This window comes from Nerophis ophidion, linkage group LG17 (genome assembly GCF_033978795.1).
Source record: "Nerophis ophidion isolate RoL-2023_Sa linkage group LG17, RoL_Noph_v1.0, whole genome shotgun sequence".
NCBI classification, from domain to species: domain Eukaryota; kingdom Metazoa; phylum Chordata; class Actinopteri; order Syngnathiformes; family Syngnathidae; genus Nerophis; species Nerophis ophidion.
Window position 1 is genome coordinate 37,287,895 of NC_084627.1, and position 13,861 is coordinate 37,301,755.

A 13,861-nucleotide genomic window follows, 5' to 3' on the forward strand; every position below is an offset into this window, starting at 1 on the left:
GTAGTATGGATACCAAGCGTAATATCAGTATATGATCAACACTAGAGTGATAATGTCGATAGGTTTTATTTCTCAACACTTTTTTTTTTTGTTTTTGTTAATATTTACAAATTCAGAATAAATAAATTGTAAATTAAACAACACATCAAAATATACAAAGTCCAGAAGAACTTCAATAACATGCAGTTTTTTGTACATTATATATAGCACTTGTGTATGACTATGGTATAAATATGATATACATCGGAACAGCATGTCCAATAAAAATGACTGAATGGATCAGATGGTAAAGCGGCCGTCCAGAAACTTGAGGGGTCCTGGCACGAATCCAGCTTACGCCATCCAGATCCCTGCCTTGTGTCCTGGGTAGAATAGAATAGAAAGTACTTTATTGATCCCTGGGGGAAATTCAGCACCACAGTATGCTCACAATAGACAATAATAATAAATAATATATATAATATATTAATAATATAAATATATTCCACATTTCAGTGCAGTCAAGAAGGAACATATGCATTATACAGTCTGATGGCTGTCTGTATGAAGGACCTCCTGTGTCGTTCCGTGTTACATTTTGGGAGTCTGAGCCTTCCACTGAACGTGCTCATTCTCTCCGCAAGGTCCAAGTGTAGTGGGTGGGAGGTGTTGTCCATAATGGCCAGGAGTTTTGCTAGACTTCTCCTCTCTGACACCACTGCCAGAGAATCCAGCTCCACTCCCACCATGTTACTGGCCTTCTCTACCAGCTTGTCCAGTCTGTAGTAGTGTAATCCCTGCCTTGTGTCCTGGGTCAAGGTACTTCACCTACCTTGTTCCCAGTGCCGCCCACACTGGATCGCTTTGAATGTGAATGAATCTTTGGTGGTGGTCGGAGAGGTCGCAAGGGCAAATTTGAAACCACGTTTTTGTCAGTCTACCCCAGGGCAGCTGTGACTACAAATGTAACTTACCACACCATAGTGTGACTATATAAAGTGTTTCCAGTATAATGAGCTTCGAGTCACTAGAAAAAAGCGCTATATAAATGTCATTCATTATTATAATTATTAGGGTGTTGTTTCAGTTAACACTGTTTACTACTACACAGAAAGCTCAGTAGTAAGTCAACTATAGTAGGAAAACACTGCCCTCAAGTGTTTTAACAGATAATTGCAAGTCACCCAGCTCATGCCAAGGAACTAAACAGGATCAATATGTGTTTTCATTTATGTTGTAAAAATGTTGACAGCATTATTTTGGTTGGTAGACCATTTTTATGCTTTATGAAAATACCATATTGCATTATTTGGCCTTAGTTCACATTGAGAAGTTGTGCAAAAGGAATACTATCTATTATTATTATTATTATTATTATTATTATTATTATTATTATTATTATTATTAAATGCACTGTCAGTAGTATTTAGACATTGCACTTAAAAAGGCCAAATTGTTGAAGTGTAATGAATTGTATTTGCAGTATATAGCGCTTTTCTCTAGTGACTCAAAGCGCTTTATGTAGTGAAACCCATTATCTAAGTTACATTTAAACCAGTGTGGGTGGCTTTGGGAGCAAGTGGGTGAAGCGTCCTGCCCAAGGACACAACAGCTGTGACCAGGATAGCAGAAGCAGAGATCAAACCTAGAACCCTCTAGTTGCTGGCACAGCCCTTACCACCCTCAACAGTTGCTATCGTGGTTAGATTTGTTTTATCTTGTTTTTCAGACGAGTCGTCAGATCAGACTCAACGAACTACTGAAGGAGCACTCCAGCACAGCAAACCTCATTGTCATGTAAGCTGTTCATTGTTTGTGCGCAGGTGCATGTTTGTGTGTATGTCTGTGAAGACAGGCTTTGGGGTAAGATGTTTTATGGCTGCTACATTAAAGTAAAATGAAAAAAAAACTTTACAAGCCTTTTCCACTGCAGGAACTTTTATATTTCCCCTCAAAAAGTAGTACCTTGCTAGGTTTTATTTATCAACCCGTTTTAAGACCCAACTATAGGGAAAAAAAAATACTATAGTTGTACTTGCGGAAAACAATGTGAAAACATGTAATCATTGAATAAACTTTTGACCTCAGATTTACCTTTTTATTGTTGGCAAAGACGGCAATGGGTGTAGAGCAGGGGTGTCCAAACTTTTTCCACAGTGGGCCGCACACGGAAAAATTTAAGCACGCAGAGGCCATTTTTATATTTTTCATTTTCAAACCATAGCAAAATAAATTGATTTTTTTTTTTTATCCTTAGGGCTCCTTGGGAGCATAGAGCGTGTCAGTCACTAAAATGTTAAAAATAAGTCAAATTATTATTATTTTTTTTTATTTAATGCTTACAGTAAATCTCTATATCAACTTAAGGTTGTTATAAAGTAAAACAAATAAGGTTGTATGCCTTTTCTGTCAAAGACAACTTTGTTTTTTATGGTAAAACTGAAATATGCAGTATTTAGATGGATAGATAGTACTTTATTAATTCCTTCAGGAGAGTTCCTTTATTTAGCAATTAAAGCCCTCAAAGATCAATAATGCAGGACACCATTGATTTTAATTATTTAATATTTTTGAATAATCACAGTGAAAAGTCAAATAAAATCCTACCAATCTCCACCTTCTACCATCCTAGTCACGTCCGTTGTGTCCTTGGGCAAGACACTTCACCCTAGCTCCTTAAAAAGGGGTAGAAAAGCGCTATACAAGTACAACCATTTACCATTACTAAATATATTTGAGATCCGAAAGGTTCCCCACTCATAAAGTGATGCATTTTTTTTATTTTGAATTTTTTTTTACTTTTTTACTGCACCAAAAGTATGCCAATTTTGGCCCCAAAAGGTACAGCGACTGAGTCACCAACACATGAAGTTCAAAATGGCCTATACAAAAACTGGGGCAAACAATTGGTGAAACATTTTGTTGATAAAATAATTATGTGAAAAGTAGGAAATAAGAAAACCAAGGTAAAACCGTGTTTTCAAACACCCGTTCAAACAAAAAATAATAAGGTAAAAAGGTTCACTTAAGAGCTGGAAAAGTTCAAGGTAGCCATTAAGATTTTTTTTGTGGTAATGCTGTGCGATATTACGATATATATCGTAGAGCAACATAAAAAGGCTATTGTACGTTATCATTCTCTATTGTTTATACCATAGTTTTAATATCTAGGCTGCGGATAATGTAACAGCAGCAACACTGGATCTTTGCAGGAGCACTTTTACGTCACTTGAAACATCTTTACAGTGACAGCAATCTGGAGCATGAATGTCAACAACATTGCGAATACAGAAAATACAATTGAAGGTAAAACAACAAAACCCAAAGAGGAATTGTTGCCAAAAAAAGGAACAGGCGTGGGCACGGGGTGGCGCGGTTGGGAGAGTGGCCGTGCCAGCAACCTGACGGTTCCTGCTTCAATCTCCACATGTTGCTCGCAACTTCAACATGTCTATTCTCTTCTTTCAGTTGAAGACACAACATAAAGGAATAGTACAGATAAATTGTTAACATCTACAAAATACTTACCTGGCTTTAAAATCATCAGGTGATAAAATAAAAAAAAACCTAACAGAGTTGTTGTCCAAAGGCACTTCTATGAAACTGTCCTGCTCAAAATAAAGTTATCGATAACCGCACATTAAAAAAAGTGAATGTGAAGTGAATTATATTTATATAGCGCTTTTTCTCTAGTGACTCAAAGCACTTTACATAGTGAAACCCAATATCTAAGTTACATTCAAACCAGTGTGGGTGGCACTGGGAGCAGGTGGGTAAAGTGTCTTGCCCAAGGACACAACGGCAGTGACTAGGATGGCGGATGCAGGAATCGAACCGGCAACCCTCAAGTTGCTGGCACGTCCGCTCTACCAACCGAGCTAAACCGTTGATCATGCTAATTTCCTAGAAAGGACGCAAGCGTGCTAATTACTATCTTAAATGCTGAGATGAATACAATAATGTCTTGCCCAATTATACGAGCATGCATGTTTTCCCCCATCCATCCATCCATTTCTACCGCTTATTCCCTTTCGGGGTCGCGGGGGGCGCTGGCGCCTATCTCAGCTACAATCGGGCGGAAGGCAGGGTACACCCTGGACAAGTTGCCACCTCATCGCAGGGCCAACACAGATAGACAGACAACATTCACACTCACATTCACACACTAGGGCCGATTTAGTGTTGCCAATCAACCTATCCCCAGGTGCATGTCTTTGGAAGTGGGAGGAAGCCGGAGTACCCGGAGGGAACCCACGCATTCACGGGGAGAACATGCAAACTCCACACAGAAAGATCCCGAGCCTGGATTTGAACCCAGGACTTCAGGAACTTCGTATTGTGAGGCAGACCCACTAACCCCTCTGCCACCGTGAAGCCCGTTTTCCCCCATCTTTATCAAAATATAACTATGGATGCCAACATTGTGTATGTGCTAAAAGCTTTATTTATGATGGCTGCCTTTGGTAAAAGCTTAACACTTTTAGGTTTTGTTCACATTTGCTTTGTTCTATTTAGACACGCCACGTTGGTGCTTTTGTAAACACTTGTAGCAAATGTGTCTTAAGAAATACAAATAATATCAAGATAATACTTAAATGGGAAATAATACACGTAAAAAGTATATCAAACAAACCTTTATCAAAGTGATCACTGCAAACTGTGTGCTGTGCATTCTTTGGCTCGGTTTCATTGGACTGGAGTGTGTGCTACTTTTTCTCGTTTTTATTAAAATCTTATTCTCTTCAATCCTTCCTGATTACCTCTCGAGGAGCTCTGAAGAAACAATTTTTTTTTTGCGTTTTGAGCGGTTTGTACCGCCAAAAACAACGCAGGCATAGTGCATTTTTCTTCGAGGAAGGCATAAATGGTGCCAAGAACCCATTGAAAACAGACGCTGGCTGGACCACCACGTATATTTAATGAGCAATACGTGCATCAGCCAGACATGACGTCATGTAAAGTTAAAAAGTTAAAGTACCAATGATTTTCACACACACACTAGGTGTGGTGAAATTATTCTCTGTATTTGACCCATCACCCTTGATCACCCACTGGGAGCTGATGGGAGCAGTGAGCAGCACCGGTGGTCGCGCCCGGGAATCATTTTGGTGATTTAACCCCCAATTCCAACCCTTGATGCTGAGTGCCAAGCAGGGAGGTAATGAGTCCCATTTTTATAGTCCGGGGTTTGAACTCACGACCTAGCGATTTTAAGGCTGACACTCTAACCACAAGGCCACTGAGTAGGTTAAATCCAAGCAATAGGTAAGAAAAGTTGGTTTTGCATAATAGGTCCCCTTTAAGTACCACTTAAATGTCTTGATAAATGGCTACAACATGAAAATAATAGAAAATAATACAAATACTGCACTGTTACACATTTAAGACATTAGTCAAACTTAGTTTAACACCTAATTTAGGCCAAAAATATATTTAATGGGTTTTAAGAAACTGCGATTTGTGACAGGAAGAAGAAACTTAATGAAAATTATAGGAATCCTATAGACAGTCGCAGTGTAACTTAAATACAAACCTTGTTTCCATATGAGTTGGGAAATTGTGTTAGATGTAAATATAAACGGAATACAATGATTTGCAAATCCTTTTCAACCCATATTTAATTGAATGCCCTACAAAGACAAGATATTTGATGTTCAAACTCATAAACTTTATTTTTTTTGCAAATAATTACTTAGAATTTCATGGCTGCAACACGTGCCAAAGTAGTTGGGAAAGGGCATGTTCACCACTGTGTTACATCACCTTTTCTTTTAACAACACTCAATAAACGTTTGGGAACTGAGGAAACTAATTGTTGAAGCTTTGAAAGTGAAATTCTTTCCCTTTTTTGTTTTATGTAGAGTTTCAGTCGTTCAACAGTCCAGGGTCTCCGCTGTTGTATTTTACGCTTCATAATGCACCACACATTTTCGATGGGAGACAGGTCTGGACTGCAGGCGGGCCAGGAAAGCACCCGCACTTTATTTGTTTGAAGCCACGCTTTTGTAACACGTGCCGAATGTGGCTTGGCATTGTCTTGCTGAAATAAGCAGGGGCGTCCATGAAAAAGACAGCGCTTAGATGGCGGCATATGTTGTTCCAAAACCTGTATGTACTTTTCAGCATTATTGGTGCCTTCACAGATGTGTAAGTTACCCATGCCTTGGGCACAAAAGCATCCACATACCGTCACAGATGCTGGCTTTTGAACTTTGCGTTGATAACAGTCTGGATGGTTCGCTTCCCCTTTGGTCCGGATGACACGATGTCGAATATTTCCAAAAAAACAATTTGAAATGAGGACTCGTCAGACCACAGAATACTTTTCTACTTTGCATCAGTCCATTTTAGATGATCTCGGGCCTAGACTAGCCGGCGGCGTTTCTGGATGTTGTTGATACAGTAAATGGCTTTCACTTTGCATAGTAAAGCTTTAATTTGCACTTACAGATGTAGCGACAAACTGTATTTAGTGACAGTGGTTTCCTGAAGTGTTCCTGAGCCCAAGGGGATGATATCTTTTAAAGATTGATGTTGGTTTTTGATACAGTGCCGGCTGAGGGATCGAAGGTCACGGTCATTCAATGTTGGTTTCCAGCCATGCCGCGTACGTGGAGTGATTTCTCCAGATTCTCTGAACCTTTTGATGATATTATGGACCGTAGATGTTGAAATCCCTAAATTTCTTGCAATTGCATTTTGAGAAATGTTGTTCTTAAACTGTTTGACTATTTGCTCACGCAATTGTGGACAAAGGGGTGTACCTCGCCCCATCCTTTCTTGTGAAAGACTGAGCATTTTTTGGGAAGCTGTTTAAATACCCTATCATGGCACCCACCGGTTCCCAATCAGCCTGCACACCTGTGGGATGTTCCAAATAAGTGTTTGATGAGCATTCCTCAACTTAATCAGTATTTATTACCACATTTCCCAATTTCTTTGGCACGTGTTACTGGCATCAAATTGTAAAGTTAATGATTATTTGCAAAAAACAAATGTTTATCAGTTTGAACATCAAGTATGTTGTCTTTGTAGCATATTTAACTGAATATGCGTTGAAAATGATTTGCAAATCATTGTATTCCATTTATATTTACATTTAACACAATTTCCCATTTCATATGGAAATGGGGTTTGTAAATAGCCTAAAATGTGGAAAAACAAGGCATATAAGGCCACAGGAACATTGTCGTTCTGGGGACTAAAAATTCCTGAACTTTTGGTGGGAAAGGGGCTAATGTTTTCATGTTACCCTGCGTTTTTCCAAATGTAAGTCAAGTGATCTTGTTTGTGTTTGACCCCAACAGAAGCCTACCATTGGCCAGGAAAGGTGCAGTGTCCAGTGCTCTGTACATGGCCTGGCTGGAGGTGTTGTCCAAGGATCTGCCACCCATCCTGCTGGTGCGTGGCAACCACCAGAGCGTCCTAACCTTCTACTCTTAAATTACACAAGGAGAATGTATCTCATCCACCTAGTGTCTGTTAGTGGACCCACTTTTATAAATATATATATTCATATATATATACCTTCCAGTTCCAGTCCAAACATATGTACCATGCACACGTGAGGAGATATTATTATATTTCACGGCTATGTTCTCAAACAAAGCGCCAATAGTAACGTTAAGGAATGGATTGTGATGGGAAAAGACACTTAGTTGAAGTTGAGTTGGAGGGTTTTTAATATAAACCAACTCTTCCTCTATATTTGTTCCTTTCTATTTATCTCTTCTGATTCATACGTGGAAACGACCGGGCTCTGGTTTTAAAAGCAGTACTTTTGCACCCATGTAACGTCGAATACTTTTGTGGTCACACTTGTTATAAAACCAATTGGATTGAGTTTTGACGTTGAAGCAGCAACGATTCCCCTCGCTGGAATATTTGGAGAGAAGCATGACGAAAGAATGCTTCACAACACTTTTTAAAAAGCCTTATGGATGTGCCTTCCAGTTGAATCAGATATTATTCTGTAGATTATAAGATGACTTATTATATTGCTTCATAGTTAGGTCAATGATTTTCAAACTTGATTTTTTCATAGTAGAATGAATTTGCATGGATTTATTGAACAGTTATTTCCCCCTTTTGTCAACCTGTGTCTGGGGCCAACACGGTTTTCTTTCTATACTCTTTTTAGTCTTCCTTTTTCAAGATCTTCTTGTTTTTGATGCAGAAAGACACTATTACGGTAAGCTCATAGGCAAACGTGCCGGACATCCATAGAACATTTTTTGGTGAATTGTATCTGTCACTTGAAAAGTAGCCTCCTATGTAGCTGCTGGTTCACTAAATGATTTCCTTCAATACATGCTTTTGTTTCTTGCATTGTTTGTCCTTTGGGGAAAAAAAAAAACTCCACTACCCAATAAATTAGTAATAAGTTAGCCTTAATAGCACAATTACCAAGTGATGGATTTCTCACATCTTTTCACTATATAGTGGATCCAGTTTTTGTCCAACTCCTGAAGTCCTGGTCCACCATGTTCGTAGGGGTTACCTTATTATGACTATTATTCTTGCTTGCATGATTTTGCAAAAGTGAATGTGTGCTTATGCCAAATGACGGGCGACAGGAAAGAAAGGTAATGTCTTCTTTCGTGGTAACAGTTCTACACTGCTCTTTCAATCTCCTTTTTATAGCTTAGAACACACAGCATTTTAAATGTCAACAAACTCAAAAATGATTATCTTCCATTTCATGTCTCATGTGTGTATGCAAGCAATAGCTAGTTTTGGGGTGTCCCGATCCGATAATTGATATTGGTCTGATATCAGGAAAAAAAACAAGTACCGTATTTTTCGGACTGTAAGTCGCAGTTTTTTTCATAGTTTGGCCAGGGGTGCGACTTAAACTCAGGAGCGACTTATGTGTGAAATTATTAACACATTACCGTAAAATATCAAATAATATTATTTAGCTCATTCATGTAAGAGAGTAGACGCATAAGATTTCATCGGATTTAGCAATTAGGAGTGACTGATTGTTTGGTAAACGTATAGCATGTTCTATATGTTATAGTTATTTGAATGACTCTTACCATAATATGTTACGTTAACATACCAGGCACCTTCTCAGTTGGTTATTTATGCATCATATAACGTACACTTATTCAGCCTGTTGTTCACTATTCTTTATTTTAAATTGCCTTTCAAATGTCTATTCTTGGTGTTGGGTTTTATCAAATGAATTTCCCCCAAAAATGCGACTTATACTGCAGTGCGACTTATACTCCGAAAAATACGGAATGTAAACTGTCCGCTACAAGCAATCCTGCAGTATGTTTACTTGTAGACAGACAGTTCACATCTACAGTAAATATCCTCCAATAAGCACACAGTTTTTTCCCCCTGTATTTTAGTCAAGTCATTAACAAAATGTAAACATGGAAGGCTACTAGGAGCGAGCAGCTACCCAATAGCTAAGCAACAAAATATTCCACAAGCTAGATATGTGTGTTAAAAGTGTCAGAGTTATTTGTTGATGAACCCCAAGATGCAGAGACGGAGGCAGGCATAGAATATGAAAACATGATTTAATTAAAACTAAACAAGAACAAACAGAAAGCATGCACGTGGGCGGAATAACAAACTAAGGGAGCTAGCACTGGAAGCTAGAAAACAAAAAGGAAATTTAGAATGGAATCTAGTGGATAGCAAACAGAAAAACTGGAAATAACTAATGCTAACAGAAACAACTTACCGCTACGACGACCAGGACAAAATGGAGCACGACAGGTAGTAGCTGTAACAAAACGACATGACAGGTAGCACGACAAGAGTGACATGTGGCAACGACAATACAATGATCCAGCAACTGACACAAGACAAAGTAGGTACAAATAGGAGCAGGCTGATTGGTAACTGGTGTGGCCAGGTGCCAATCAGCCGCAGCTGAGGAGGAACACAGCACTCAGGGAACAAGACAGGAAACTGACAAAAGAAGAGCACTAGACAGGAGACACCAAACACCGAGGAAACAGACAAATGCAGAGGAAAAAATTAAAACACAGACAAACTGTCAGGGGAAAGCCTGACAAAAAGTTTACTTCATTAACAATATTGCAGTCGAAAGTAGCACAACTCATGATTCAATTTCTTGGGGTTGCGATTCGACTCAGACTCGATCCTCAATCCAAACTGACTTGCAATATATATTTTTTTTCATAAATGATAAAACATTTTCAAACCTTCTCAGTGGCCCAGTGGTTAGAGTGTCCGCCCTGAGATCGGTAGGTCGTGAGTTCAAACCCCGGCCGAGTCATACCAAAGACTATAAAAATTGGACCCGTTACCGCCCTGCTTGGCACTCAGTATCAAGGGTTGGAATTGGGGGTAAAATAACCAAAAATGATTCCTGAGTGCGGCCCCCTCTGCTGCCCACTGCTCCCCTCACCTCCCACAGGGTGAAAAAGGTGATGGGTCAAATACAGAGGACACATTTTATCACACTTTGTGTGTGTGTGACAATCATTGTTACTTTAACTTAAAACAGGTTACTAGTTACTAAAGCTCTTCTTGGCTGCTGACCTATACTAAAAGTGAATTAAAAGCCTAAAAATTGGCTTATTAAAAGTCAATTCTTCAACATTTTGAATTAATTCAAAATAATATGAGTCGCTATCTGGATGTTGTTCGCTCCTCCCCCCCATACACACTTATAAAGTATAAATCCATTATACAAACCCCGTTTCCAAATGAGTTGGGAAATTGTGTTGGATGTAAATACAAACGGAATACAATGACTTGCAAATCCTTTTCAACCCATACTCAGTTGAGTGCACTACAAAGACAAAATATTTGATGTTCAAACTCATGAACCTTTTTTTTTTTTTTGCAAATAATAATTAACTCTGAATTTCATGGCTGCAACACGGGAAGTCCATCTTAAATGATCTTGGGCGTTTCTGGATGTTGTTGATAAATGGCTTTCGCTTTGCATAGTAGAGCTTAGCTTGCACTTACAGATGTAGCGACAAACTGTATTTAGTGACAGTAGTTTTCTGAAGTGTTCCTGAGCCCATGTGGTGATATCCTTTAGAGATTGATGTCGGTTTTTGATACAGTGCCGTCTGAGGGATCAAAGGTCACGGTCATTCAATGTTGGTTTCCGGCCATGCCGCTTACGTGGAGTGATTTCTCCAGATTCTCTGTAGCTTTTGATGATATTATGGACTGTAGATGTTAAAATCCCTAAATTTCTTGCAATTGCACTTTGAGAAACTTTGTTCTTAAACTGTTTGACTATTTGCTCATGCAGTTGTGGACAAAGGGGTGTACCTCGCCCCATCCTTTCTTGTGAAAGACTGACCATTTTTTGGGAAGCTGTTTAAATACCCTATCATGGCCCCCACCTGTTCCCAATTAGCCTGCACACCTGTGGGATGTTCCAAATAAGTGTTTGATGAGCATTCCTCAACTTTATCAGTATTTGTTGCCACCTTTCCCAAGTTCTTTGTCACGTGTTGTTGGCATCAAATTCTAAAGTGAATGATTATTTGCAACAACAAAAAAAATGTTTATCAGTTTGAACATCAAATATGTTGTTTTTGTAGCATATTCAACTGAATATGGGTTGAAAATGATTTGCAAATCATTGTGTTCTTTTTATATTTACATCTAACAAAATTTCCCAAGTTGTATGGAAACGGGGTTTGTAGTTGCATATTACTTACACATACAAACTCAAAAAAAGTAGAAGTGTACTAGAAAGTATCCAGTAACAAGCGTGTCCGCATCATTCAACTAACTGCGTCGTGACAAGCTTAATAACTCAGTGAATTATTAGGACCACTCGGTTTTGCCACAAAACAATTATCACTTTACTTTAACTTAAAGACAGCATAAGAATAGAATGGAACCCTTTTATTGTCGTCAAACATTAGAGCATGGCGAAAATAGACCTTTTCTAACATTCCACACTATAAAATAATAAAAGTGTGTATGATTTCTGCTGATATCATAGCAATATCCGTTACGGCCAATACTCAAGGCTCCAATATCGGTATCGGTGCTGAAAAAGTTGTATCAGGACACCCCTGCCGACAACCGCTGAGGAAAGTTGACCTAAACAGGTTCCACTGTACTACACTACCACACATATATGTACTGTACTCTATATCTCCGTCCACAACTACAGTGGGGCAAAAAAGTATTTAGTCAGCCACCGATTGTGCAAGTTCTCCCACTTAAAATGATGACAGAGGTCTGTAATTTTCATCATAGGTACACTTCAACTGTGAGAGACAGAATGTGAAAAAAAAATCCAGGAATTCACATTGTAGGAATTTTAAAACAATTTATTTGTAAATTATGGTAGAAGATAAGTATTTGGTCACTTCAAACAAGGAAGATCTCTGGCTCTCACAGACCTTCTTTAAGAAACTCTTCTGTCCTCCACTCGTTACCTGTATTAATGGCACTTGTTTGAACTTATCTGTATAAAAGACACCTGTCCACAGCCTCACAGTTTGGTAAAGCTTTGTGGTTTGTGCAACCCTTTGAGACACTAGTGATTTAGGGCTATATAAATGAGAAAAGTTGTATTGCCATTGTTTGAGAACGGGCTCACAAACTCGGAATTTTACCTGGCGCAGTCGTGCAACATAAAAGACATATAACATGGAATAGAATAACATGAGCTGTAACTGAGCTATCAGATCTTGTTATTGTTCATGTGTCTGATGGCCGAGGGGAAAAAACTGTTCAAGTGGCGGGAGGTGTGGGTCTGGATGGACCGTAGTCTCCTGCCTGAGGGAAGAGGGGAGAATATTTTATGTCCAGGGTGAAAAGAGTCGGCTGTGATCCGACCCACACATCTCCTGTCGAAGGACACCAGGAAAAGAATTGTAGACCTGCACCAGACTGGGAAGAGTGAATCTACAATAGGCAAGCAGCTTGGTGTAAAAAAAAATCAACTGTGGGAGTAATTATCCACTAATAATCTCCCTCGATCTGGGGCTCCACGCAAGATCTCATCCCGTGGGGTCAAAATGATCATGAGAACGGTGAGCAAAAATCCCAGAACCACATGGGGGGACCTGGTGAATGACCTGCAGAGAGCTAGGACCAAAGTAACAAAGGTTACCATCAGTAACACACTACGCCGACAGGGAATCGAATCCTGCAGTGCCAGATGTGTCCCCCTGCTTAAGCCAGTGCATGTCCAGTCCCGTCTGAAGTTTTCCAGAGAGCACATGGATGATACAGCAGAGGACTGGGAGAATGTCATGTGGTCAGATGAAACCAAAATATAACTTTTTGGTATAAACTCAACTCGTCATGTTTGGAGGAAGAAGAATACTGAGTTGCATCCCAAGAACACCATAACTACTGTGAAGCATGGAGGTGGAAACATCATGCTTTGGGGCTGTTTTTCTGCTAAGGGGACAAGACGATCGGTCCGTGTTCAGGAAAGAATGAATGGGGCCATGTATCGTGAGATTTGGAGCCAAAACCTCCTACCATCAGTGAGCGCTTTGAATGGTTGACCAAATACTTATTTTCCACCATAATTTACAAATAAATTATTTTGAAATTCCTACAATGTGAATTCCTGGATTTTTTTTTCACATTCTGTCTCTCACAGTTGAAGTGTACCTATGAAGAAAATTGCAGACCTCTGTCATCATTTTAAGTGGGAGAACTTGCACAATCTGTGGCTGACTAAATACTTTTTCGCCCCACTGTAAGTCTCTTGTAAGGCTTACTACTGTAACTCTGCTAGTTGCTGGTCCAGCTGTGAGTCAACAGAACATTCCAGCATTAGCCTCACAATACACTTAAAAGTTGACCTGCGCTGCCCCCCCCCCCCCCCCCTTTCCCCCTCGTTTGTCATCTGGATGTTTAACCAAGTGTGGCTGGAAAATAGACGTCACTCTTG

At 39.4% G+C, this 13,861-nt stretch overlaps 1 protein-coding gene across 1 annotated transcript in view; it reads left to right on the forward strand.

The window, feature by feature from the left end:
- Positions 1-8,288, forward strand: part of slc12a2 (solute carrier family 12 member 2) — a 118,479-nt gene extending 110,191 nt beyond the window's left edge. The window contains exons 26-27 of the mRNA XM_061876884.1: positions 1,709-1,776; positions 7,287-8,288. Of these exons, the coding sequence (XP_061732868.1) occupies positions 1,709-1,776; positions 7,287-7,422 (204 nt within the window). The 3' untranslated portion in view covers positions 7,423-8,288. The remainder of the gene's footprint in view (positions 1-1,708; positions 1,777-7,286) is intronic.
- Positions 8,289-13,861: the final 5,573 nt, after the last annotated feature.